At 49.2% G+C, this 22,923-nt stretch overlaps 2 protein-coding genes across 2 annotated transcripts in view; one reads left to right on the forward strand and one right to left on the reverse strand.

Annotated features, from left to right (window-relative positions):
• Positions 1–22,923, forward strand: part of LOC135913270 (mucin-2-like) — a 177,357-nt gene that overhangs the window by 88,213 nt on the left and 66,221 nt on the right. The gene's annotated exons all lie outside the window — the stretch shown is intronic.
• On the reverse strand, positions 4,998–6,293 carry LOC135913230 (uncharacterized). Its single transcript, XM_065445836.2, has one exon. The coding sequence runs from the start codon at positions 6,291–6,293 to the stop codon at positions 5,115–5,117; it is 1,179 nt and encodes a 392-aa protein (XP_065301908.2). The 3' UTR covers positions 4,998–5,114.

A 22,923-nucleotide genomic window follows, 5' to 3' on the forward strand; every position in this document is an offset into this window, starting at 1 on the left:
TTTAAAGGAAAATTTGTATCGAACGTTGTAGTATCACGAAATTTGTTTACGCCACAGAAAACCACTTCCTCGCGGGACAGTCATCGCGGTCATCGTGAATCACACAGCTTGTCTACTGTTTCGAACAAAAAGAAATCTCATTACCTCGGCCAAACAACGTGTGCGCTGCTTTAACGAAAACATATCTTCTGGCTTCCAACACGAACCAAACCCTGGGCAAATACTCAGCGGTAATTGTTTCGCTCGTATTCCGCACAGGTGCTACAGCGCTCGGGTGGGAATTCCGAGCAGCGTTGGGCAAAGCTTAAGGAGTCGTTTGTCGCCCACGCAGCAAAGTGTTAGGAGAGCCACGGAGACCGCACGCGCCGAGAGCCGCATGCAAACTGGGGACGGTCGGCGTGTTTTCGCCTCAGCCGACTCTCCCTACCCCCCTACCGGCAGTGTGACCTACATCCGCGGCGGCCGGCGAAGGCATGCATCTTGCTGACACTGGCCAGCGAGCCCTCGTCGCCGAGCGTGCCCAACGGGCTGCCGTCGCGTCTCATCGTCGTGGCACAGTCATTCACGCCAGGGCGCCAGCGGCGGACTACGGACCTCGTTAAACTCGACGAGCACACGCTCACAGCTTTTCTTTTTTCTGTCTTCACATTTTTTAGCTTTCTGTCGGGGATTAAAGCCGCACTTTAGACGCCTCTGCCGGGCCATTTTCGGACGTGTCCCTGTCTCTCGCTGTATTTCGCCGCTTCGGTTGCATCAGAATGACTCCGGTTGCGTCACTGAAGCAAGTCGCAGCTTGCTACCAATAGCAAGTTGCCTTACAGAGAAAGAAAGCTATCACAGATGCGCGGTATTCTACCGATCTAAGCCGTTTTGGTGTGTGCTCGTACATACTGTTTACTTCAGGCACCTGTGTGTCCTTTTGTCTTCGTTTTATTTCTTTCAATCCTTCATCCGCTCTCTCATCTGTAGGGCAGCCGACCGGACGTCCATCTGATTAAGGTTCCTGCCTCTCCTTGCTTCTCTCTCTCTCTCTCTCTGCTATAGGTAAGGTGGACTCTTAGCGGTGTCGATTCCTGTTGTTTCTGACAACTTATAGTCAAGCAAAAAGGAAAAGAAAATGCGGCACAGTGCAGCATGCAGTAAGAGGATAGTGCTTCCAATTAACAATATGATTTATCCCTGCGAGTGTTTATTATGGTGCCACCTTTCCTCCATCCTCTACCTATGTTCTCTCATAACGACATTGTCTTATAAGTTAAGGACCTTTGATTCCTAGGGTCGCACGCCGCTTATTCGTCAAGCAAGGAGTGAGGCGGTACGGTTCACACGTTTTCCCAGAGATTATACTTAAGGCACACAGGTTCTAAAGCTGAGAACTATCTCCTTTCGTTTACGACAAGTTATGTCAGTGAAGCCAGCTTTGCGGGAGCTGTCGGCGAAAAATAATGCGTAGGCCGACGTGGCATCGGAGACCAAATTAAGGGCAACACAATGTGACTGACGACTGCTACGACGACATTGAAAAAAAAAAAACCTGGTTAGAATGCTATATAGCTGGGACTCAAAGAGAGAAAGAGAGAGATAGTTAAAAAACAATAACCCTTCCCATTATAGTAACGCAGAAATGGAGCATACGGTGTCCCACGCCTAGCCAGCCATTAACACAGATGCTTTATTACGAAGAAAGGCTATTAAAACCATCGTAGACCAAAGTACTAGAGAATAAGCTTAACCTCCTCCTGCGTCGGGAGGAATCCGAAATGCTTGATTCTTTCTAGCTTTACCTTCAACTACAGTTCAAGACAAGAGCTGCCTAACTGCGAATATTTATAATGGCAGCATGCCGACCATACGTTGGCTCGCGACCATGTGTTGAGGACGGTGTAACACATACAAGTCATCACTCACTGCTCCAACAGGGCAGTTACCAATATTACCACAGCATTTATTTCACCGAATGCAGGTTCGTGTTTTTCGCTGCTACAGAGAAAAGTAAATGAATATTTTGCTTTATTATATTTCCAGAAACGCGAGTTATACTAAGAAAGCTGATGCGAGCAGCCAGAACTTTGTCACCATACAATGTGCATTTCAGCATTGTCGTGACAGGTTTCACCTGCCGTCGATAGCGAAATCGCGCTCGACTATCGTAGCACAAGAACTTAGTTCAGTTCAGTTCAGTTTATTGTCCTTAAAGACCCCCGGAGGGGGTATTACATAAGGGGTGGGTTTAACATAAGTTCCACATTTGGTATACTTCATAAGTTATATTCAAAGTGATCAATCACACGCTGTAGGAATGAAGACAGGCAAGTGATGCTAACAATGTCAGCAGGAAGGCCGTTCCAGTCTTTAGCTGCTCGAGGAATGAACGAGGCGGAAAAATGAGTGGTTCGGGCACGTGGCCGTGCGACTTGCTGCGGATGACTGGTGCGGTGAGAGATGCGTGCTGCAGGAACGATGTATGGCGCATGATGAAGGGTACTGAAAAAGAACTTGTGATAGAGCTCAAGACTAGCAATGCGTCGGCGATTAGATAGTAATGTTAGTCCGGATTGTGTTTTAAGTGCGGAAATACTGACATCATATGAATATTGTGAGTGAATGAACCTAGTAGCGCGGTTCTGAACAGATTCAAGTGAGGTGATAAGATATGTTTGGTGCGGGCTCCAGATGGCAGATGCATATTCAAGTTTTGCCCGAACAAGGGACTTGTAGGCAAGCAGTTTTACGTTTTGAGGTGCCTGGCGGAGATTACGTTTTAAAAAACCTAGTGTTTTGTTAGCAGATGATATGATATTAGAAATATGTTTATGCCAGGATAGATCATTGCATACAGTGACACCTAGATATTTATAGGACTCTGCTAGTTCGAGAGGCATGCTTCTAATTTGGTAGGGAAATACCAGGGGATTACTGCTACGAGTGAAAGACATAACTTTACATTTTTGTACATTTAGTTTCATTAACCAATCGTCACACCATGTTAGTATGTTGGTGAGGTCTTTCTGCAGGGCTGTTTGATTGCTGGTGTTACGTACAGTTCGATAAATGACACAATCATCGGCGAACATTCGGATATTACAGGACACATGTGAAGGTAAGTCATTAATATATATTAAAAATAATAGGGGGCCAAGAACCGATCCTTGAGGGACGCCTGATGTGACTGGCACAGGGTTAGATAGGTGATTATTTATAATGACAGATTGGGAGCGGTTGCTAAGAAATTCAATGATCCAATTCAAAACATCAGGATGCAAATTAAGTCTTGTAAGTTTCAATATTAGACGTTGATGAGGAACCTTATCGAAGGCCTTAGAGAAATCCAGGAAAATTGCGTCAGTCTGTATGTTACTGTCAAGGTTAGTGTGAACATCGTGCAGGAAAATGGCCAGCTGTGTTTCACAGGAGAAACCTTTGCGGAATCCGTGCTGGGCGGGATGGAAAAAGTGATTCAAGTCAAGAAAATTCATGATAAGAGAGTAGATGACATGTTCCATGATTTTGCAGGGGACGCTTGTTAGGGAGATGGGGCGGTAGTTAAGAGGCGAGTTTCTGTTACCTGATTTGTGAACTGGAACGACCTTCCCAATTTTCCAGTCATCTGGAATGAAACCTGAAGAAAGAGACTGGGCAAATATCAAGGACAAATAGGCTGCAGAAATAAGCTTCGTGTTTTTTTAAATTTTTGGGTTAATCTCGTCTATGTCGGAAGATGATGAACACTTGATTTTGTCAATGATCGCACAAATACCGTCTGCATTGAAAGCAATGGCTGGCATTGACGAGCTCATACTAAGCGATGATGAAGTGGGAGGCGCATTAGATTCGCTAGTGAACACAGAAGCAAAGGCCGAATTGAACACTTCGGCGCAATCGGAATCATTAATAATTTCGTTCGATTCGTTAGTTATCTTAATAGTGCGCGTTTCGCTATCGTTTATAACTCTCCAAAATTGCCTCGGGTTATTGATTAATAGGTTTGGTAGATCATTGTGATAAAATGAGTGTTTAGCGTGACGCAGTGCGTCGACGTAGCTCTGTTCGGCTTCATAATATTTATCCCATGCGCATGGGCGTCCTCTCTGTTTGGCGGCGCGATACAGACGCTTCTTTTTGTTTTCTAGGCGTTTTAAGGCCTTTGTGAACCATGGTTTTTGCTGACAAGAACGAAAGGTGACTTTAGGAATGAATTTATGTGCAAGATCACTTAGTTTGTTTTTGAAGCGCGTCCAATTGCTGTTAACGGAATGGTCTTGAAAAGTTGATTGGAATATAGGAAAGAATATATTCATAGCTTCAGTTATAGCTCCGTAATTTCCTTTGTCGTATAGACATATTGTTTTCTTAAAGGTATCCCGTGTCAACAAATTGAACGAAAAAGTGGCATGGATGACTTTGTGATCACTGATCTCAGGTAAATAAGAAATGGATGAAAGGCTGTCAGGGTGGTCGGTTAGTATGAGATCGAGGACGTTAGCAGTTTGCTGCGAAATCCGGGTTGGTTCAGTTACTAGCTGGGAAAGATTAAAGTTGAGGCAGAAATCGACAAAATTTTTGGCCTCTGTGTGTCCGGATACCGAGAATGATTGTATGGTACGCCAGTCTATTTGTGGGAAGTTAAAGTCACCGAAGAGCAGGATTTGCGCGTTTCGGTGGGTGGTTACCAGTTCGCTTATGACGTTGTTAAGTTGATGGCAGAAGTCAGAAGTAGCACTGGGCGGTCTGTAGCAGATACCAAGTAGCACTTTTTTTGGATAGGTATGCATTATGACCCATAACATCTCGAGATCTGATGTGACGTTAATTAGCGAGCATGGCAACTGCTCACGAACAGCGACTAGCACACCACCACCACGGGTTCCTGCGCGGTCGTTCCGATAGAGGCAGAAACCGGGCAGGTCGGCTATAACTTCGCTATCAGCAACGTCGCTGCTCAGCCATGTCTCAGTTAGTAATAGTATGTTGCTACCGGTAGATGAAACTATGTTCGACACCAATTCACGCTTTGGGAGGAAACTGCGCACGTTCGTGTATATTATAGAAAGCGAAGCGCTATCTCTGGAGCAAGTCGGTGTTGTGTTATTTTTCTGTTTGGGGTGATGTAGCTGCTATGACAACTCTTTGACACTACTCGAGGCGGCATCAAAGGTGTATCTTCTGGAACCGATGAACAAAGTCTTAAAGCGGAGTGAAAACGGGGCGCCTTTACCTTTTGCGAAAGCAACGAGATGTTTTCGAGCATTTCGTACTGATCGCGAAAAGTCCTCGCTAATACTGTAGTCAGTGCCCTTAAGCTTTCGGCCACTCGAAAGGATGTTAAGTTTGGTTTTATGGAAAGTAAATTTTGCTATCAGGGGGCGAGAGAGATTGGCGGAGTGACGGCCGATGCGATGTGCACGTTCTATTTCTTTTGGGTCGATGGTTAGTTGCAACCTATCGCGGCAAAGTTCCACAATCAACCTTTCGGAGTCGGCAGTGGTTTCCGAGCTGGAAGGGTCAGGAATGCCGTAAAAAAGTAAGTTGTCCCGCCGTGAGCGATTTTCAGCATCGTCGATACGTGCTTCGAGCTCGGAAATGCGAAAAATAGCCTGTTCAGTCGTGGTGCGCATTGCATCCACTTCGTTGCGAATGGGCAAAAGCGTCTGGTAGTGACTCTCAAGATCATTCATTCGTTTGCTTAGATCAGTAATTGCTTTATCGGTAGAAGTAAGTTGCGACTTAAGACCATGGATTTCAGTGATCAGCTGGTTCTGACCGGCGGTTAGTTTTCGCAATTCGGTTAGTAGGTTTTCAGGAATGTTAGGACCCGGGTTTGTTTCCACATCACCGGCCAAAATCAGCAAGGCATGAATAATATGAGCACATTCGACAGCAATGGCGGCACAGCAGTGCGGGCTCGGCAACTGCATCAGGAAATAATTGCTAGATTTTTTAGCAAAGAAAGCGCATGGTTGACTAACCTGCATTGCAAAAGCAAAAGGTTTAGCGAGCTGTGCAGATGCGCAGTCGCCGAGCCCACAAAGCTGTGTTGACGGCCGCCCACAGTTTATATCTGGTGACTGAGTTGCTGTTGCTGACGATGGGGATTGCCACCCTCGACTGAGGACCGCCGGCCGCCACTTCTTCTGCTGGATGTCCGGGTATGAAGCATCGCTGGTACGGAAAACCTGGATGTTGGCTGGCTCGTTTCCTTGGCAGTCGACCACGCACCTCGACGAAGCTGATGTAGCAGGAGCGGTTATCGTAGGCAGCAGGAAATGCACAGTAGCGAAGGTGACGATCTGCATTGCAAAAGCAAAAGGTTTAGCGAGCTGTGCAGATGCGCAGTCGCCGAGCCCACCCGCCGAGGATGCAACACTGCCTTACGTAACGAGTAGGACACGTAGAACGAAGCGGATCGCTCGTTTAAAGGCTTACCTAGCCTAATGCGGAAAATTTCCACCCGGCAAAGCTGGCGCCGCGGTCTCTCAGTTAGCAGTCCTACTTAAGAAAGAAAGGAACCACAAGTTGCACATCGCTGAATCAGCTTCCTGAGTCAATCTTAAAATCTCCGACTTCCAGCAGCTTTGTGGCGTTCTTTTCCCGGCCCTTCGGGCCGCAGCCGTCGGCGATGTTCGGGCCACTTGTCATATTCGGCCTGGTGGTCAGCTATCTCCAGACAGTCCAAGCGCTGCGAGTCCCGTAAAAGTCGACGGCTGCGCCGCCCGATTCGCGATGCGAGCCGTCGAGATTGGCCTCCCCCCCTCCACGGGAGAACGAGGCACGCGCTGAAAGGAGCTGTCGCGTTCGGCGTGCCAGAAACTCACCGAAGCTATACGCCGGCCAGGAAAGGCAGCCGCTGTGCGGAGTACGAGAGGAAACATCATTTCGTGACATCAAGGAAGCGCGCTGCGGCCTATTTGGGGAGGCGAGCAATAAAACGGCTGTCCGTTGTTGTCCGTTTTGGCTAATGTGCCGTTCCGCGCGGCTAGGGTGAAAAACGCTGTCTGATTGGGCTGCGCCGCTTCGTTGTCCCCGCTGTGTGTGTGTCCACTCGGGAGGTTGCGGCCGCTGGCGACGTCAGACGTATAAGGAGAGAAAACGGGGGTTGGGAGGGGGGGGGGGAGAGGACTGGTTCACTAGAGCGGTGAAAGCGGTGAATGTGTTTGTCGATCAAGGTCAACACGGGCCAATTGTAGCCGCTTTTCTGGCCATTCAAAAGTCCGATGACTTCCACTTCCTCAACGTAGAGCGCAATAATATGTCCCGTCACGAAGTTTCTCCTATCTGTTGGGATAGCTTTCGCCTGCAGGTTTCCATATGCATGGGCCGTGCAATGCGTATCTGAATTTCTTTTTTTTTCGTTATTAACAAATACGTTTGTTGAAACCTAGGTGACGTTTTACTGGCGACATATCCGGTGTTAGATACGACGTATCAGGTCTTCTGGGCGCAATTGTTATCACATTGTAGAAGCATATTTTTCCTACTTTACTGTATGCATGCCGCTCGAAATTTTCTCATCATGCCGCTTTGAAGTATAGTCAGGACTACAGCGTTGTTAAAATGGATGTCGCACTGGAGTAACTCGGATGAATGTTGACCGTACGAAGCTCTCGCACGGCCACCGGAACCAGGATACATGCTTGTTTTAAATGTGCCACCGTCATCGGCGTTCATATGCCGTGGTGGAAGCTTGAACTCGTGGCCGCAGTTGTGCGGCAGGTAACCCTTCGACAGCTAAGCACATGGCAGTGTGCGGCGTTACGGCAACGCCGCAACGGCGTGGCCAAGCCCACATTGCGCGCTCTAGTTGACACACCCATATAAATTCAGATAGCCGCTGCAAGTGTTCAGGCAAACGCTTTGATACTTAACTGGCGCGCCAGCCAGGAAGCAATCATACGTCGATGCTTTGTACGCAACAGGGCTGCGCACGAGCATGGGTTGATATCCACTGCCAAAAAAAAAAAATAATAATTGAGGCAGTCTTGAGTCTATGCGCCAGTGAACATGTGTTAACTTGTTTCGAGTTCTCTAGAGATCAGAAATACTGCAATGTGAAAATTATCCGTAATCACTTGAACTACTGCTACATAACGCATGTCCCGGCGTTACATGCCAGGACTTGTCACATGAGACGACAAAACGTGCAGTAAATATTAGCTCAGGGGTACCTTTACTGCAAACGGAAAGTTTGAACTGGAACCTGTATAAATAGCTCGGTGTAGTGGCATCTGTTTCACTTATGCTATCTTCGGCTGGTCGTTTCTGAGCGCTCTGGAGCGCTCTCGCGAGCGGTGTTATCTTCGGCTGGTTGAAAGAGGGTGCGCGCCCTGCGTTCGGCTGGTTCTTCTCGATTGCTCTCCTCCATCTTGGAGCGCTCTGAGGCGCTCTGAGCCCTCTCGTCGGAGCAGCCATCGAGATTGAAACGTCATCGTAGCGCCGTGTTGCTACTGTTGGCGACGGCCCACCGTAACCTTGGCAACCTAGGCCACTGCATGCTGGCGTCTCGACGAACGCTCGTCCCGCCGGCACGTCCGCCGGTTATTCCGGCAGCGCCGGGAGCTTTGGATAGGCGAATCATCGGACGTTGGCAGTAGTCACGTGGTTTCGCATCGGCAATTTCCTCCTCCGAGAGCGAGTCGCACGTTCGGCTTGCGCGCTTGTCCTCTACCCTTGAGCTCGGGAAACGCCCGATCTACCCGACTCTGCTTCGGGGCATACAGGCGACCAGTCGAAGATACCATTAGTTAAGAAGAGAAGGAGCTTTGTCGTCTTAACAACGTTCGAACCCACTATCAGAAAGAGCATTCAGTAAAATTAAGTTGACTCTTTCTTTTTTAATTTTCATTATTTTTAACGAAATGCACACTTGGCAAGCGGGAAACTGCCTGGCGAACTCCGTAGTTTGTTGCTCTCGCCTATACCTGACGTTATCGTCTGGAGGCAGACACGCGAATTCTTGCGCTTAGCTGCTACGCGCCATGGTAAGCATCATCACTCCTATATCGAGACCGGAAGCGAGACGCTCTTATAGGGTTTCACGTTTTCGCCTCCTCTTCCGGGCTGGCTCCAGCGTCGGCAGGCTTCCGGGAAAGGAACAGCCGCCGTTTCTGGCATTCGAGTTTTAGTCACAGACCACACTGCGCGCGGCTAGGCAATTTCAGTCGCCCGCACGTTCATATATACATGCAGCGGGAAGGCTCTGTCGGCTCGCTCCGCTTGAAAGGGTGTCACGGAGCCATTGCATGCAGACCGATTCGCATTGAATAATGGGAGTCGGCAAGAAAGAAGCCGAGCGTAATAGCGAAATACATTTTAAGGAGACGTTTAAACGTAGGATGGTAAGAGCGGGCAGATTTCGTCTTGCTTCAGAAACCGTTTTTGTTGGGAGGAGAGGAGGCGAACGAGGTGGGGGGAGGGACAATCGTGCCGGAAGCCGAATTGGTTAAGTTGCGTAAGAGTCGTCCCGCGCGCGCGCGCCAGGCCTGGCCGGCGGCACGGCGCATTGTTTCGGCTCGTAAGGTATGGATCCTCGCTGAACGCATCTCGAGACCAGGCGGAGCGTTTGCGGCCTATAGCGGGTTCAGCGATGCGGAACGGGGTGCATACACGCCGCGTGTAATTGCCTCGTAGCTCACTCGAAGACGCGAGAGAGCGGCAAGCCGTGTCTTCACCGTGCCCCGACAATTAAGAGCGGGATTGGTGACGCGCCCAACACGCTCGTCGTCGTCGGTCGCGAGCAGGGGCGTTACCAGGGGGGGGGCTTATGGGGCTTCAGCCCCCCCCGAAATTTTTTCGTGCTGTCCATGCACCGCCGACCAAAGCGACCCCCGGCGGCGGAAATCACTCTGGATTTTGTCTAGAATGTCTTTTTGACGCTCAAAAAGACATTTAACCGCGAAGATTGCAAACTCGGGCTGGATTTCGTGGCAACGCCCATACACCGGGAGTCACATAACGCCAAGCAGTCCCATCCGAGCACAAATTTTCAAGGGCGCTTTGATGGTGAGTGGGCTCGCCGCGGCGTCTCACTGAGGCCACGGAATCTATGGAGCGCATGGATATCAATTGCGAAACTTTATGGGTATAAATCTCATAAGCTCTTGATGTGAAAGGTGCATTGACATTTCCAAAGTTGTGCTTTAGATTTTCAATTCCGGAACTTTGTGGGTTTAATGTTGTTATAAACATTTGACGCCAAAGGTCTATTGATTTTTCTAAAGTCTTACATCGGAACATACAACGACACAAGCCAGATCAACACACTAGCAGACAAGTTGACAAAGCAGGCAGCGAGGTCCAATGAGAGGAAGCGTTGGGGTGGTTCATTTGTGCCGTCATGTCACATAAAAAAATATCAACATTTTTTTTAACCTACGCCAGAACATCCATGTCAAGACACTAAAGCCAGCCAAAGTAACTACGTTCTTATTTATTTTTTCTACTTTGACTTTTATTCGAAGGACACATTGAGCCTCTTCATTTTTTTTGTGTTCTTGCTACCCTACCCGCGGGCTGCCAGAGCCAGCCAGAGCGCATACGTTTTTCTCGTAAGGCCCCGACCACCGTGCGGTGCACTTCGGTGCGCATTCGGTTTGCTCTGGCCGAGTGGATTTTCACCGGACAGAGTTTTGGAAGCTTTCTGGCTAGCAGACGACAAAAAAAAAACAATGGTCGCTCGCCGTCATCACTGTGGGGACTCGAAGGATTGCACCGCATTCCTTGCGCGGAACCTTTCCGGAAAGTCTTGTTTCGCCGCTGTAGGATACTGAGCAGTATGCGTATGGTTCTCAGTGGACCAAGCGTCTCATGTTTTCTTCGGTATTCCTTCCGTAGCCCCATTAGGTGCCCGAAGTAGGAATTAGATTCTGGCCAAGATACTTTCCTATGCGTTTCTTTTTGCTTTCGGTGCCTCCGCCTCACAGAAAAAAAAATATATTGTTGCGGCGCAGCGAATTGTCGCATGGTGAAAGTTCGATTTTGATACTTCTTTTGCGGAAAGTAATGGGCGACGGGACGCTTCAGTTGCCGGATACGTTTATTATATTATTGCGAAAGCAATTATATGGACACTCCAGGCGCATTCCTGCCATCGCCCTCATGTTTCGTATAAAGTCCAAGGGTGATAACATCGTGACCACGCGCTGCATGCTGTATGTGCGAGTGAAAGCGTAGGAGAGGAGGTTGAATAGGTGAGCCGGCGATGGTGGCTCAGTCTTGTGTGTGCAAAGGAGGAAAGCGGGGAGCAAGCGCGCCGCCTTACGTCGCGCGCAATACATCGGGGGGAGTGGATGGAATGGGGGCGGAATCTAGGATTCTGTGAATCTATGATTGTGCAACATGTTTATTTGCCTTGTTTGAAGCATTATATACAGTTACTTCTTACATACATAGACTCATTGGAGACTTATACGTATACTTAAATATCTTGTTGCGAGGTTTTGTGTATACATGCAGTGAACTTTGTTTCCAGTGACACTTTTTTGTCCTTTATCAAGCCGTATTTTCGCATTTGCATATCCCATTGCATCTTTGCATTTCTAATGTACGAGGGCGAGTCAAATGGAAGTGAGCCTACCCTAACCGCGCAATGATGGTTCGGAACTTCGGTTCATTATCTGCTAGGCATGCGTGTAGGAGAACGGCATGTCTCATTTACAAAAGTGACACGCAGGTGTGAAGATAAATGTTCTTTAATGCTCTCATACACTGGGTTGAATATGGTTGCGTCACATAATCGACACTTCAAAAGTTGAACAGCTCAGTGTCGCGAAGTTTTTGACAGCTGAAGGTGTTTCCAAAACAGAAATTATTCACCATATGACTGCCGTGTGCGTTGAACACTGCATTTCATTGACCACTGTGAAGCGTTGGAGCAAACGGTTCAACGGACGTTGCAAAGACATTCGAAGACCGGGCCAAAACCATCGTGCAAGACTACTTTTAAATACAGTACCCCGTTGTTGGCTCATTCATTTGACTTGCCCTCATATATCTTGCAGAACTCCTGCTTTTTATACGTGCTCTCTGTCGCGACTATAACTTCGGTGCTATTACTCACGATACACGACAAGGGACAGCTACTCCTGCGTAATACATTGGAACAAGCGACAGTGTCAATGAGATTTTTCACTGGCCATTGCATATATACAAGAATGTAAGCACGGTTCTTGAATGACAAAGTTTCAATAACATATTTGTCCTCAACTTGTTCAGTTCATTGCCTTTTAATTTTGTATATCAGCGGCATGCACTGCTTTCCTGGTTTCGAACTGATATAGTTCTAAAGTTCGTGTGATATTTTCTTTACTTAAGAAATAGACAAAAAACATGGAAGTATTGACGTCAGTTATGTTGGGCACAATTTTTGGCACATACGGGTATAATATTTTATGAGAAAATACATATTTTACTTGTATTTACAGTGCGTAGCTTTCAAGAATTCGTTTGCAGCATCTTTGGCAATGACAATGCAGTTATTATTCATGTATTTGATCCCTCGATAAATTGTTTAAGAGGAAGCTTTAGCTCGGGCCCAATCCGACGCGGCCTATCCAAATACTTGTAAAACGCAGAAACGCTTTTCTGAGATAATCTTGCTAATCGCTTTTATTGAAATTGGTTGCATTTGAGAGAGAAAGTTAAATCCTAGTGTCTGTTGGAAACAGAACTTTGATTTTGGGCCTGAGTTTTGTTTAAAATATTTTGGAAAATTCGAAAGTTAGAAAAAATAGAAGCACGACGTTTACAAACTAATAGCTATGCATGAAGAACAGATATTGTGGTTCTGTAAACGGCTATTTATTATAACAGTCAAAGCGGACAAGTTTGCTGTGTCAATTAGTATCTTACGTGAATTGGTTACGTTGTGTACAAGGGTTCTGCAAAAGCCGTATTTCCACAATACTAAATTTTTTTGAGATTCATGTGTAACATGCCTATTTTGTCCGCTGTAGATGTACTATTAGATGCAATTCACAGAATTGTGATATCTGTTTTCATTGTTGAGTCACGGAGTTTTAAACTTGATAGTTTCGTTTCCTGAAAATTTCAGTTTCCGCCAATTTTTAATAAATAATTGACCACCTAAATGAAAAATGCGAAGCCAGTAGTCACTAGAATTAAACTTTTCCTTTTAAATGCACTAAACCTTCTCAAATTTGGTGAAGTGGTTGCAGGCAAAAACGAATTCCCCTTCTACATGTACTTAAATAGGAGCACCCGAGCTAAAGCTTCCTCCTAAGGAGGAGGCTGAGCTGCAACGTGCAGCTATATATATATATATATATATATATATATATATATATATATATATATATATATATATATATATATATATATATATATATTGGGCCAGTGGCGTAGCCCCCCCCGAACAAAATTTCTGGCTACGCCGCTGGTCGCGAGAGATTGCTTCAGATGCCGCCGACAGCGGTGCCCGCTCTTTGAAAGTTCTACTCCTGCGTATACGCGAGGGTCCTTTCACACATTAAGGCTAAACCCCATTAGCGCGATTTTGTGCGCGACAGCGACGGGTTCGCGCGACGGATCGGGCCGTCTCTTGAACAGATCGCTCGGTCTTGTCGCGCGATCGCTCGGTTTTGCAAATCTAGAATTCGTCGCTCGTCGCCCGGAAGTGCTATGAGCGACTAGCCAATAGCGCAAAGCCGGAACTGGATGTACATAACTTCAGTATTTCCGATTGTCGCACGGAACGAGCAAACGATTGCATTTTTATACGTGCAAGGATGAGAACCTACTGCAAGACTTTCAGAAATATTTTATGCTGCTTTTTACAGTACAATACATCAACTTAAGTTAATAAAGCACGCGTCACGCTAGTTTCGGCGCCTATATTGCTGCCCTCATACCGGCAACACTGGGGAGACGTCGCTCGAAGTCATCGCTCGCATGGGGCGCAACTTGTAGGCGACGAGCGAACGCGACAGCCATCTCCATAGCGTCGCTTGTCGCTGTCGCGTGAAAGATCGCTTGCATCGCGTTTACACTTTAATGGTGGGCGAGGCGCGGCTCGGGGGACCAGGCTCGAAGATCGTGTGTACATAGTGAACGCTGCAGTGCCATCGTTCCTATACCTCGATGAGCACCGATAGCTACCGAGCAACTTAATGGAGCGCGCCGCGCTCCCCAACAGTCTTTGAATGCACTTTGATTGAGCTGTCTTGTGTCGACGTCGTGGCGAAGTATTTGTCCCTCGGGTAACTGTTGCTCACCGCTCAGGTGTACAAAGCTGAAGTGGTCCGTCCGACACGTGAATACAGAGACAGCGTCAAAAGACAGCGCGAACATCGAGGGTCGTCGACCTCTTGCGCTTCGATTAGTCCGAAATTGAAAGAGAAAATATATTTTTGAGACAGCTGATTGAAAATGCGGTCGCAGGCAGTAGCGCGGCATGGCAGAAGCCTTCCCCCACACCTTCGCTCACATTCCCGCATTTATAGAACTACAGCTCAGTATGTCGACCTTAAGAATGTGCCCTTCACGCCGGGCTCTCTCGTCTAGGCGACGTGGGACGCGCAGAGCACGCGAAGTTCGCGGAACAATTTGCCCAAATCGGACGGCTACCATACAGACTCTTTGACAATCCACGCGACCGAGCTGACAGGGGGGTCTGCACCGCCTTGCTTCGGCACGGTGAACCCAGGCGGAGCCCGCCGCTCGCCAAAAACCCGTCGCTAATAAAGTAGCGGTAGCAACGCTGGCGGAGGTCCTCGCGCGCAAAGCGCGCGCTGTTCCCTGACTTTGCACTGCTGGCATTCGGCTCTTCTGGCGGGACGCCCTCCTCTCCTTCGCCGCGGCCGAACGCCTTCATTGACGCATACGCGCCGCCGGCTGCTGACCTGAATCGCCGGAGGATAGTTGTACGTGGTCGCACGCGCGGCTCATCTGTCTCGAAGCGACCGCGGGGAGACCTAAAAATATGCGGCCGCTTTTCATTTTCAACGCTTTTGCGCTTCGCGTTGCAGCTTTGTCCTTTTCTCCTGTTCTTTCTCTCCCTCGGTAGCACGTCCGACTGGGCGTAGAAGACTGCGCTTTCTACGCCTAGCAATCGGCGGTGGCCGTGAGAAGAACTGTCCCCAAAGGCCGAATCGGGCAGTGGCGGTGGACAGTGTGGGCGCTCCGTGCACAACGCGGAAGCCCAAGCAGGCACAAAGGGCGCCTACGCTCCTGATTGACAGGTGGGCGACCCTGCGCGGTCGGGGATTACTGTTTATTGAGGAATTCGGCACGGTCGCTTTCGTGTTTGCAGAAGGGCTGACTACTCAGTTCTGCTGCCAAAGTTGCACTCCTCTTTCGTTCGGGCGCGTAGGACGAAAATTGGATTGACTGGCGTATATTTTTTGCACGCGTATCCCGCTTGGCGGATCGCTTTTGGCGCAGCTCTTCGGGAAGCGGCAAATGGTCGCACGGTCTTCTGTGTAGTTTCGCGATTGCCTCTTCCAGTTTCGTGTAGCGAAGTGCTGCGCTTTAGTACGTACAACTGACATTGGCCGCTGCACGGGGACAGTTTCGTAGCTTAGGCTATACATCTAGCCTTTCCCTCTTTTGTGGCTGCAATTGTTGCAACCCAAATGGCTGCAACCCACAGTTGTCCACGCAGGACCGTCGGCTGGTGCAATGCGGAATGAACATTCGTGGATGCCACGGCGAGCCACGGGCGGCAAGGAAGTGCTTCTTCAGCTCGCGATATCACTATTTCATACGAAGTACTTCCTACTTACATAAATTGCGCCGGTCTCACGTCAAGTACCCTCTTGCTATAATGATCAGCAGTGGTCAAACAAGGGATTTCGCTGGAGCCAGTGTTCTGACAAGTGGAGTTGTCCTCGTCAGGGCAAGGATCCCTGTTGTAGTGGCCCTGACGAAGACAAGTGCGCTAAATTTAGTTGCACGTTGCGGATACATGCCTGTGAATACTTAGTATGCTGTTGGAAAGCGCTTCGTCGGCACACCTACGTCTTCAAGTATACAGCTCTTACAGCGTATAATGACTTCGACTCGATGATGCCGCTGAGATTGTGCACCTTCGGGGTTTGATTCTGTACTGGCTCTATGATGGTGCCAGAAGTGTGCCCCAACATTATTTCGCAATGATGAGCTTACCGCGGCGCAATGAGGCACATCTGATAATGATTAAACTTGAATGCTGATTGAACGTAATGAAAGTAGACAGTGACGACAATAACGACAGCAAATGACGCGCACGTGCGCGCGCATCAGAATGGCTAATTATGCCTATAGGCAACATTCTCGGCCTCGCCGCCTCCCTTCAAGGAGCATCACGCTCGAACCTCGGCTAGCGCGGAGTGTACACTTCAAACAAAATACGCGTAAGTAAACAAACCCCCTTCCTCCCCTCCTCCTCGCTTTCTTGGAAACCCGGGGCGCATTACGTAAAACGCCGCAGCTCTCCGCCTGCCCCTAATCGCCTCGTCCTTATTTTCCCACCAAGCGCGCTGGTGGCGACTTCGAAACCTCGGCTCCTTTGAGCGTCGCACTTGTGTTGCTGCTGCTGCTTCTGCTGCTGCTGTGTGCGTGCGACCCCGCGCGGGGTCACGTGCCGGGTGTGGTCCTCTGGTCGCGAGTCCTCACGGCTGCGCTGTCGCGGATTGGGGCACAAAAACACGCACTGCGCGTTTCGTCACGTGGCCGCAGCCCTTTGCTTGCGGTGCACCGTCATCCCCCGCTCCCTTGGGTTGGGCGCCTTTATTTTTCGCCACCATGACCCGCCTCCTTTTCACAGTCGCGCGATTAGAGACGGCGCGCGCTCCGCCTGTGCGCATTGCCGACCGTCGCTGCGCTACGCCGGAGCTCGATCGGCGTCTTCCGTCACGGCCCATCACGCCATCTTCGTGCTGAAAAGCACGTGACATTGCATATTTCGGTGCTGATGCAGCTCCTCCGTCCACCACCTTTAGTAAATTGTGTTAATAGTCACTCAGTAACAACAGCGCTGCTGCAGCCACTTCAAAAACGGCATCACCATAAAGAAGTTTGCTGGGATTTGCACCGCTAAAGAGTCAATCGAACGTCCGTCGTTCGAACTATTGATCGCACTTACAGTTCCAACGTGAAGCCAAGCCAGCTTAACGCGTGCGTTCCTGTATTTCGCAGCGTCAAGGTATCACCCAACGGGCGGAAAATTGAACCCACAGCCTTTTTTATCAGAAGGGGATCACCGTTCCCATCGACCGCGCTGGCTCAGCGGCTATGGAGTTTGCGCGGCTGCGCACGAAGTCTAGGGTTCACACTTAGAGGAGGCCTGATGCAAAAATACCCGGGTATTTAGATTTACGTGCATGATAAGGAAGCCCGTGCCTGCACTATCGCCTCTGCTGGTCCAAGTGTTGCTCTGTGATGTTAAAATCAATCAATCAATCAATCAATCAATCAATCAATCAATCAATCAATCAATCAATCAATCAATCAATCAATCAATCAATCAATCAATCAATCAATCAATCAATCAATCAATCAATTGATAAATCACCGTTCATAGACATTGCAGCACTTGCACATTCAGTCAACTGTACGAAAAGTATGTGGCTTCTACATACGAAAAGTATGAGACAACTGTGTTTCATTTCTGATGAACGATGCAAATTCGTGATATTTTGCCAACCTCTTGTCGGCAAACGAATCAGTATGAAACATACGTTACCGCCTTGGTGCTGTGTAGTGTGCACCACTACACATTTATGAACAGCAGTCGTGATTTGGTGCGAATGATCGAGTTACGACGTACGCTTCTGTAGTGTGGATTTTTCTTATTGTGAATTATTTCATGGTTGTGACGTGTTCATCGTGGTAAGCCGCAACGATCTGGAAGAGTGGCACCCACCTGAACCGTCTCCTGTATATGCTAAGTGCCCGCACCACTCCACTGTGCTAGCGGGACAAAACTGTGTGAGCGTTCGCAGGTGCTTAAAGCACCCATCACCATTTGGAGTTTACAAACTATGAAATCAGCTATTTCTCTTTTGAAAGAGTGTGGCGCAAATATGTACATATGTACACCAAGGATGCCTGCAGGCTTCCACTGAATTACTCTCATTGCCATAAAGAGCGTAAAAGACAACCAGAGCTAGTGGTTCCATGTCGTCGGTCCATAACGAACAAAACAAGTCATTATGGAGGAAAAGCACAAATGTCACTTTTATTCCAGAACGTATCCTCTATCTTGTGCCTCTCTTGTCAACGTTGCGACTTTAAGATAAGCAATACATAGAAGAAAGTGGAGTGAACCACCTCTGTTTCTACACTTAGTCCTGGAATAGCTAGAATGCGTAGAATTATGTAGAATAGCTTAAAAAAACTTCTTGGCATTGGAGAAACGAAGCAGTGGGAAAGGGCAAGGGGCTTATATTACTCTGCGACTCGGAACTGGCAGACACAAATATTCATGTGGTTATGATTTGTGTTTTCATGCGCCTGCTGCTTGGGCCAATCTGGCCTGCAGTATTGTCAAATAAATGAATAAAATGTATTATGCATTTAGAAATATCGCCGATAAGCTCACTCGCGACCGAAGGCTTTTCGTCTGTCAACGAAGAACGTTGGCAGACGACGCATAGTCGTCCGGCACGAAAAAAAAAAAAAAGTTGATTCAGAGCTCCGCGGTCGTCGACGAAAGCGAGGGGGAGGCAGACCACGAGATGCCGTTTGGAAAGGACACCGCGTATCCGCGAGCAGCACTCCCTTCAATCGGGGGAAGTTTCGAAACACCAGGCGGCCTGGATTCAGTGAAAACGGTAGCAAAAGACGCGCGCAGCATATTCCTCGTCTCCGCCAACCGCACGGAGGCCAGCGTCTTCTCGGCATTGCCGGCTTTATGCTACATGTTGTACGAACGTTCGCCGGCTGGGGGACGGCATGCTTTCCCGCTGCGTCACGGAGCAAGTCGAGCCGCTCGCGTAAAAGGCTGGCGCGTGGACCGAGTCCTCATAAGAGACGGGCGGCGAAAGCGAGCTGGGCTTAGAAGAAAGGAAGAGTGGGTAGAGAAAGAAGAGCACAACGAAAAAAAAAAAGAAACAGCAACAACAACAAAAAAAGGAGCTAGTAGCGCCGCAGCAGCTTGGGGCAGCGGCTGGCGGTGCAATGTAGAGCAGCGACGCAGCTTCCTCGAAGGGCGACCGGCGAGCGACCTTGCCCGGCGGCCAACGTGGCTGGCGCACGCCAGACTCTGCGGGACGCCCGCCGCAGAAAGAGAGCGCCGCCGATATACCGACGTGGAGGGGAGGGGAGAAAACGCCGCAAACAAGTCCGGGGAATTAAGGCACGACGGCGACGTTTTTTTTTCACCCGATGCCGGACAGCGGCGCTAAATGCGCGCCTCTCTATTACGAGGGCACGCGTTGCTTTAAGCGAAATGCACGCGTGCCGCGCCAAGATGCCTTGCCGAAGGGTAGCGATAAAATGCAGTTCTCGAGTGCTACTTGTCGCGTAGCGGGCGAGAGCACTGGGGGTGACCAGTCCGTGAGGTGTGGGCTGGGTGACGCGCTGTGAAAGCGATCGGGCGCGGTGAACTAAAGGTGCTGGACGCGGGATGTCGAGCAGCGTAAAGCTTCTCTGTCTGTTGCAGTCGATCGGACGGCAGGGATATTTCGACACCTTCGCTTCCATTGAATGATCGGCAGCCAGTGAGCGCCATAGAGTGCAATCGCTCGCGCGATAGGTACTCTTCGGACGATTCCAGTTCGCACGAAGGGAGCACAAAAAAGAGCGATCAACATTTGGGCGAGGTGGTACGAAGACAGAAGGCAGGAACACACAGGACAGCGCTGAATTCACAACTAACTTTATTCGAAGGCATACAAAAACCTATTTACTACAACCAATAGCCACGTACTCTCCCATCGATGGCGTCATTATCAGTGCGCAGGCAAAAACGCAAAACCCTGCAATCTAATGCTACGCTATGAGGCGGCTTAAAAATTCAACTTCACTGTCATACAAATATAACGATGGCATGCTTACGCGGCCCCTTTCTTCTGATATAGCAGGCCTCAATAATCTCCCTCGTAGTCTGATTTCAATGCGCGGAAAATATTGTGGTGTTTCCATAGGTTGGAGTGCACCCGTGATCAGAGCAATGCCGTGCGACATGTGAGTAGGCATTACCTGTTAGCGAGCGCCTATGCTCAGACAATCTAATGTTCAGGCAACGGCCTGTTTGGCCGATATAGACGTGACCGCAGGAAAATAGACAGCGCGACAGACAAGGAAGACGAAACTATAGGCTGGCACACGGCATTGCCATAGGACATGAACAGTCCAGTCTACGAACCTCAGCTCGTCTCACGCCGTCTTCTACCAGAAACCCAGCTTGTTGAAGGAACGGAGGGGTATTGAAATTAAATTATTCCGTTTAATTTCGCAAAGCACCAACCGGGCTGCGTGAGACCCCGCACGGAGTGGTCCTCACGGATTAATTTTTGAACATGTGCAACTGTTTAAAGTGCGCACAAGGCACGGTTAATTCATAAGCGCGTTTGCAATATTCCAGCCCACGCTCCTCCTCCCCACCGGAGCCGCGTATCGAACCTGTAACCCCGTGACAGCGCAATAGTCAGTGTTCGTTTCTACTGTTGACCCCTGTCTTGTTGCAGGTAAGGTAGGGTTAAATATGGGATCTAGTTGGTGACGTTGGAAGCTTTAGGCCTCTGGCTAGTCCACTTCGTTTGCGGCTGTTTAGTCTTTTTGCACATAAATGAAGCTGGTATGAAGAAAATGGCTAAATTTGCTTTAAAAATAAATAACTAAATGCAACGACAAGACAAGGACACTAAAGCGCTAGTAGGTGGCATGCCCGTTAGCACAATAATTGAGCGCCCGCACCTACAGTCCTACACGTCTTCATTGTTTGTTGTAAAGGTGTTGATCGAGGATTATGAGCTAACTTCTACAACTTGGTTAATTACTCGCGCTATAATTTAGCGGCGGCTACTGCCTAAGTGAGCACTAATTGGGGATGAGGCCTCGCCAATATGCACTCCTCGCATTCTCAGTCGGCTCGGTCATTCGAAACAAGGGCGGCCGTGTGTTGCGCGGTGACTGCGCGGAGAACAGCCCTGGCGCCGTGGAATGCATCCCCTCCGCCTCTCGAAGCGGTTCATCTGGCCGCGGCGTTCCAGCTGCCCGGGCAGACATCCGGCGTCCGTCGTTCGACGGGACCAGGCCTACCGCGCTTGCGTCACGTGCGTGGCACTCGGCGCCAGGGTCACTCGTACGTGCAAAAGGCGAACGCATTCTTCGAGCCGATGGCGGTGGACTTCCCGATAACGGGCTCGGGGAGGAGGAGGCGCCCATTCTTTGGAAGCGCACGCGGCCGCCTCCTCGTCTTTGTTTTGTCGGCGCCGCTCGCCGAACGTCGGAGTTGCTTGGCGCTACGCAGCCCGCTTCGGTTCAGGGCCAAGACGGGGTCATCGCCTATAGCTGCCGAAGCCGCGTGGTTTTCCAATGCGTCCGACCGGATGGGTTCTACTGCGTCGACCGAACGCTTCTGTTAATGGAACGCCGGCTTCGAGATAGCGGGACAAACGGCGATGACGTGCGCGGCCGTAGAGTGTCAGCGCCCGGCAAAATTCTGCGCAAAAACTTAATAGTTGAACCTCGTTTCGGGAAAGACGGGCACGAAATAAGAAATTAACTTGCGGGGTAACGTGCCGAAATCGCACTCTGGGTTACGACGAAAGCTGTTTTAAAGAACTCTTGGTCAGTTTGGACCGACTGCGTGTTTTCTTAACGTGCACCCAAAGTACGGTACGCAGGGACTTTTAGCACACCGACGGCCTAGAATAAAACCAGCGACCTGGATCTCAGCCTCACAACGCCATAGCCACTGAACCACCAGTTTCGCTGAGTTCGAGACGTTATGAGATGATGTATAAAAGGGCAGCGATGTTAACCAGAGGTCGGGTACCCTGCACTGGGCGTATACCTTGGTCGAGTGAATACCCTACACGATGAGCAAGGGCAATGGGATAGAAAGAGAGGAGAGGAACAGGAACGAACGTAAGGTGCCTACGCAATTCAGGGGGCAGCAGGTGGACCCGCCAAGGTGGCGCAGTGGTTACGTCACTCCGCTGCTGAGCGCGAGGTCGTGGGTACGATTCCTGGCCAGTGCGCGAGCCTTCCCGTGCGAGCAGAAGGCACGAACGATCTCGTATTTAGGCATATTGAGGAGCACCACAGGTGGTCAAACTTATTCCGCAACTTCTCGCGGCATCTTTCGTAACAAGTGTGTTGCTCTTGGCTGCGAAGCTCCATCATTTGATTTTACTCTTTTTGCAAGCAGACGGTGGTGTGGGTATTGTGCAAGGATTTCTTTCTCTCGATTCTATTCCTTTCGCGTCATCCGCGCTGTTCACGGCCTAGAGATGACTTGGGAAAAGCGCCGCTCTGACACTTGACGAAGAGCGAAAAGTAACAGCGATGGAATATAATCGCTTGGAATAGCATCGCATAGGAATTCTCTCGGCCTTGCATCATTCAGAGAAGTCACTTAGTAGGTCGCTCCAAGGGACCGTTCGAGCGCGAACACAGTGTGACCCGCGTGCAGACTGCGATAGGCGTGCGGAAGACCTTGAAGATTAAGGGATAACCTTATACAGCCGAGCGGTATTGTTTGATTTAAAGAAAAAAGGCAGCGCGAGCCCTGATGTGTCCTTCGATACACTTCATCAACTTTCTGTGGAAATCAATGAATTCTGTATATTAGCTGTTGCACTTAATTATTTCTCTTCATTACCCGGGCGAGCTGTAAAATACATCGAAGCTTGTTCACACGCCAACGTCATATATCAAGGTAACATGTTTGTATAGCGACCCAATAGCATAGAACGCACGCTGGTTAACATGATCAACTTCGCGCATACTAATAGCTCGGCGGGCACCATGTACGTATTACGC

This window comes from Dermacentor albipictus, chromosome 5 (genome assembly GCF_038994185.2).
Source record: "Dermacentor albipictus isolate Rhodes 1998 colony chromosome 5, USDA_Dalb.pri_finalv2, whole genome shotgun sequence".
NCBI lineage: Eukaryota > Metazoa > Arthropoda > Arachnida > Ixodida > Ixodidae > Dermacentor > Dermacentor albipictus.

Excerpts from the sequence above, each read along its gene's own strand:
- LOC135913230 (XM_065445836.2), bottom strand. The coding sequence starts at position 6,293 with ATGCAGATCGTCACCTTCGCTACTGTGCATTTCCTGCTGCCTACGATA.